General features: G+C 41.3%; 1 protein-coding gene across 1 annotated transcript; it reads right to left on the bottom strand.

Moving 5' to 3' along the window:
• Positions 1-560: 560 nt before the first annotated feature.
• Positions 561-2,564, bottom strand: LOC306886786 (zona pellucida sperm-binding protein 3-like; the record flags this gene model as incomplete). The annotated part of the gene is made up of 8 exons (XM_079444091.1): positions 561-640; positions 705-796; positions 857-939; positions 1,024-1,141; positions 1,266-1,443; positions 1,508-1,611; positions 1,698-1,816; positions 2,028-2,564. The coding sequence occupies 8 exons, from the start codon at positions 2,562-2,564 to the stop codon at positions 561-563; spliced, it is 1,311 nt and encodes a 436-aa protein (XP_079300217.1).
• Positions 2,565-4,989: the final 2,425 nt, after the last annotated feature.

The raw sequence follows: 4,989 nt of genomic DNA, 5'->3' as shown, positions 1-4,989 counted from the left end.
TGGTACAACCCTCCCCACTCTCCAAGAACTGTACTTATCCAGAGTGAGCAAAAGAGCTGGCAAAACCACTCTGGACCCATCACATCCTGCACACTCCCTCTTTGAACTGTTACCGTCTGGTCGACGCTACAGAGCATCAGAACGACCAGACACAGTTTCATCCCTCAAGCAATCTAGCTCATGAACACTTGCCCCTAAACGTGGAACAACTCTTGCACATTTATTCACCACACATCAGACCTGTACACACATTGTCTGTTATAGTGTTTTCGCTATTTTGTACATTGCCTATGTATATTCTTTTGTTATCTGTGTCCTGTAGAGCTTCTGTCACTATAACAAATTCCTCATGTGTAAACATTCCTGGCCAATAAAGCACATCCTGAAAAGTTATTCAAACAGTTCACAGTAGGTCAGTCCTTAAAAGGTTATTTTCCTATCAAGGAGGAACCTTTCCTTTTGGAAAGAGAATAGGTACAGTAGGACTACCCGTTTCCTACAGCACACTCAAATTAAAATTGGAGAAAAACACAAAACCAGAAACAGTTTTTCCACCCCATTTATTGAAAACCAGCTAAAGTCTTCGGTCGCTCTTGAACCATTACAGGACTGAGTGATGCCTTCCCTTCCCACTGAACACCTAGAAAAAGCAGACAGTTAAATGGAGCACTTGAGTGTCAAATAAGCTTAAATCAGCAGCCTACCTCCAAAAGGAGCAGCAGGAATTCCACCATCAGGACCACATGTTGAGTCACAGCAACCACAAGCCTGGTGGCTCCCATCAGCACCAAACCACCTGCAACGAGAAAAATCAGACACGGCACCTTCAACTTGTTCTTAAGCAGCATGAACATACCCATTGGCAAAGGAACAGGATTTGTGGAGGGCATCACTGGGTGCAGAAGCAAGAGTGGCCTTCAGTATACACGTTATGTAGATCTGCAAGAGACACCACAGGTAAGAGATCACAAACCCAGAGCAGACGGAAGAGTAAAGCAAATTCATACAACACTCAGTACATACAGAAGGACTGGATGGCTCCTGGAACATGAAGGCCTCCAGCTGGAACTGGATCTTGTCTTTCTGGGTTTGAGGCATGAAACGAGAGCTGGAAGTCGTGACCTTAGCATCCACAAGACACCTGATGATTAAAAAAAACCCTCAATGTCAACTGCAGCATCTACCTTACCCTAATTCTCAAGTGGTTACAAGGAGCAAGCTCAATCAACTGGCGATTTGGTTAGCATCTGGTGACATGAACACACCCATGATTCTCAATGAAGGAATATCTCGGAAGGGTGGTCACATCAGGTTCTTGAGTGGCCACACAGTGGTCCACAAACACACGCAGTGGGACGTGGTTGTACACCTTCACAGACGCCTCAATATTAATAATGTCACCCAGGAAATAAGTGTGTGAGGGCCTCTCATAGGACCAGTCATCTGCGAGGAGGAAGAACAGTTCAGGCACAGCCTCATTCAGAAGATCTAAAGAAACTGCACCAACCCATCATGAGCTTCAGGGAGAACAGCAAGACTTCCTCGCCAACCTCCGTTGAAGCATAAGGGACCCAAGTTGGCCTCAAGGCATTACCGCTCACAGTATGAAACCTGCAGTTCAAGGAGGAACCAAACAAATAGTCTTCCAGTTACACCACCACAAGCAGCAAGGCCACACGTCACAAAAGGTCACTTACCTTTGGTAGTGGCATTGGACACCAACAACTGCACCATCTGCACGAGTAATCGGAGTGCCAGCGAGGGCGTCAGGTGTGTAGGTAAGAGCAAAGGTGTAGACAAGCTCATCCTCGGTCATCTGTAAGAGACTGAATGCATTACCAAGAGGATTCTCAAAAATAATTCCAAAAGGTGTCTTAGCAAGTCGCACCATAAAATCACTTGTTTCACCTGAGTGAACAGTTCCACTAAAGAACGGAACTGTCCCATGGATGTTAGAGGTTCAGGGAACCATTGATACCAAAGAACCTTTGTTTTAGTAGTGTGCAGCATAATATAGTAAGATTTACCATTAGCACACTGTTGCAGTCCTGCAGTTCATACTCAAAATAGAGCACCCTGGAGCCAGGGACCCAACCGACAACAGGACATCCTCCCAAAGTCAGACCAGATGGCTGGATCAGCTGACCATTGCTAAACAAGTCCTGCTGTACCTCCACATGAACCCGATTCTCACCGCATTGAATAGCTACACTACTGGGAGTCACAGGTTGCCTCAACTGGAAGTCCACCGCCACCTCGCTCTGCACCTCTGGAACAATGGGAAACCTCCAGTCCAAAGGCTTGACTGGACGTTGCAACACCTGCTTCTCCTGAAGACCAAGAGGCTCTTGTGCAAATCCTCTGGAGTCAAGATCCTGAAACTGAGAAGCCTTTTGCAAAGGGTTCCAGAACCCTTGAGAAGAAAGAGCAGGACCTCTGGAAACTTGATCAGATTGCGGCTTTGTGCTGCTTGGACTTTGATTGTATCTCAAACTTCCCCATGCATTCTTCAGATCAAATGCCACAATCACAACCAGCACTAACACACCATGGAAAAGACCCATCCTGACAAGCATTGAAACGATACCACAATAATGCTTGTCTTTGCCATTAAGTACAGCTTTGAATTTAGGTGGCTCCTCCCCTTTCAGCTTAATTGCTTGCCTTTGATTCTCCTCTGGACCTGTAGAGTTTATGCATTAGCAAATGAGAACGAGTTCTAAAGAGTCATTAGCCAATAGAAAGCTTGATATGGATCTGAGGGTTTCATCTACACTCATTCACAATTTTCACAAGATCACACAAATAATAGAGATTTTTCTCTTTTTAAGAGTTTTAGTTTATTATAAGAACAGCTCTGGAAAAATTTTGCATTACATCACTTGCTCACCAATGGATCATCTGCAGTGACTGGGTGGCACCAGAAAGAATGTCCAAACAGCTGATAAAAACAATCCACAAGTCATTCACATTAACTGTTTTGTGAAGGGAAAAGCTGTATTTGTTTGTAACTTTAAATGGTTGCTTCTGGCCAAAATATCCATAATCACACTGGCTTGTAAACAGTGCTTGATCTCTCCATATTTCTATCCTGATTCAGATGAGACCACTTTTTCACTGGAGCAAGCAATATGGATTAAACACGCAGCCTTTTGCTTCACAATACATTAACTGATGGACTGAAGTTGCATGGATTACTTGTGGATTGTAAAAAATACAGCTCTTCAATTGTTGATCTTGAGTTTTAAATGGAAATGTCTTGAAGCATTAAAATTATGAAACAAGGATCAGAGTCAATGGTCCTAAACTCAAAGAGATATTAGTAAAACTGTGCTGTGCAAGACAAAAATGCCCGAGATGTTGCACAAATGAAAAACCAACAGATTTCAAAAGGTCATCCATTGGAATTCCACACATCTTAACTCCAGACAACATTACGGTTTAATTTGAACGGCGCGTCCAGTGTAGACAGGGTTTTACCTTCTTAAAAATAAGAAAAGAAATGAAAACCGAGTTCTGATCAATATAGGCTGGTTAAATGAGCGCTTGTTAGTGTATCCACATAATGTTTAGGATATGTCATTATGAACTTGTTTAAAACAAAATACATTCACTTACATAGGCTACATTTGTGTCTGAATAACTACAGTTTTGCGTGCCTCATTTCTTAAACCTGATATAGTAAACGGAACAAAGATCATTATAACCATTATTGCGCTCATCTCCGTGACAGCATGAAATGAAACCTCATGCAAAAATCCATTCACTGATGGCTTCTTATTTTTATTTAACATTTGTATATATTAGAACTATTATTTACTTTTCTGCTTCATTTCATGTTTTAATTTTTGTATTAACATTCTGTATCAACGTATCCGTTTAGGACTTGAAGTAGCCTGCCATAACTGTTTTGTAGACTTATGTCAGTAGATGGCGATAAATCAGCATCTGTTACATATTAGCAAGTTATTAAATATTTGACTCAATTGATTCATTAAAACCACTGAAGCATTAACATGTAAAAGTGGACTATAAATTCACTTAAGCCTATATTTGTTTACATTGATACATTACTCAATGAAACCCCACTAATTATTATATCTTTATAATTATACTTACTAGACTATAGTATTAATAACTTTAAATTACTGTAGTAATTTATACATAGACACTCGTTTGGGCAAATAGCACTAATGGCTTGTTTGGGACCTGAAACTCGACTTGCCTGCATTGACTTGGAACTTGAATGCAAAGACTTGTGACTTACAAAACAATGACTTGGCCCCACCTCTGCTAAATATTAAACTGAACTTACAAGATACATGCCATTTTCCTGATTAAAAATACAGGAGACCTACAAATAACCCATTTGAAGGTGGACAATTCCCAAAAGTGGAAAATGCCAGCGTTGATACAGGTACTCACAGTTTTCAACCTGCATCTATTGATTTAAAAATAGTGCCTGTACCAGCAGGTCCCCACTCTGGTCCAGAAGAGTGTCAACAAGGCATATTGGGAAACAAATTTAAAACCATGACCAAATCTATTTGGGGATGCAAGGACAAATGAAACCATTCATTTGAAGTAACCAACATGGAGCAATAAGTTCACTGCATAAGACATGCAAAATATCTGCAGTGAGTCAAGGAAGTGGGTGTTCAAGCATAACTATTGGCACAAACTCCGATTAGTGCAGGGGTGACAAACTCAGTTCCTGAAGGGCCACAGCCCTGCAGAGTTGTTCCAACCCTGCTCCAACACACAAACCATGTAGTTTTCAAATAAATCGAAAATCTAAAAAACAAAATTGCGATACGCATCGTATCGGCACCCAAGTATCGTGATAGTATCGAATTGGGAGGTAGGTGTATCGTTCCATCCCTACTAAACATGATGCAAGTAATTTCATAATCTGTTTATCAAGAAAACTAACATTTGTGGCAAGAAATTTTGTTCTAGCATTAACCTTACCCAGGACTTTCATAGCCA

Source organism: Barbus barbus (genome assembly GCF_936440315.1).
Source record: "Barbus barbus genome assembly, chromosome: 20".
NCBI lineage: Eukaryota > Metazoa > Chordata > Actinopteri > Cypriniformes > Cyprinidae > Barbus > Barbus barbus.
The sequence above is the reverse complement of the archived record's forward strand: the minus strand, read 5'-3'. Positions and strand labels throughout refer to the sequence as shown.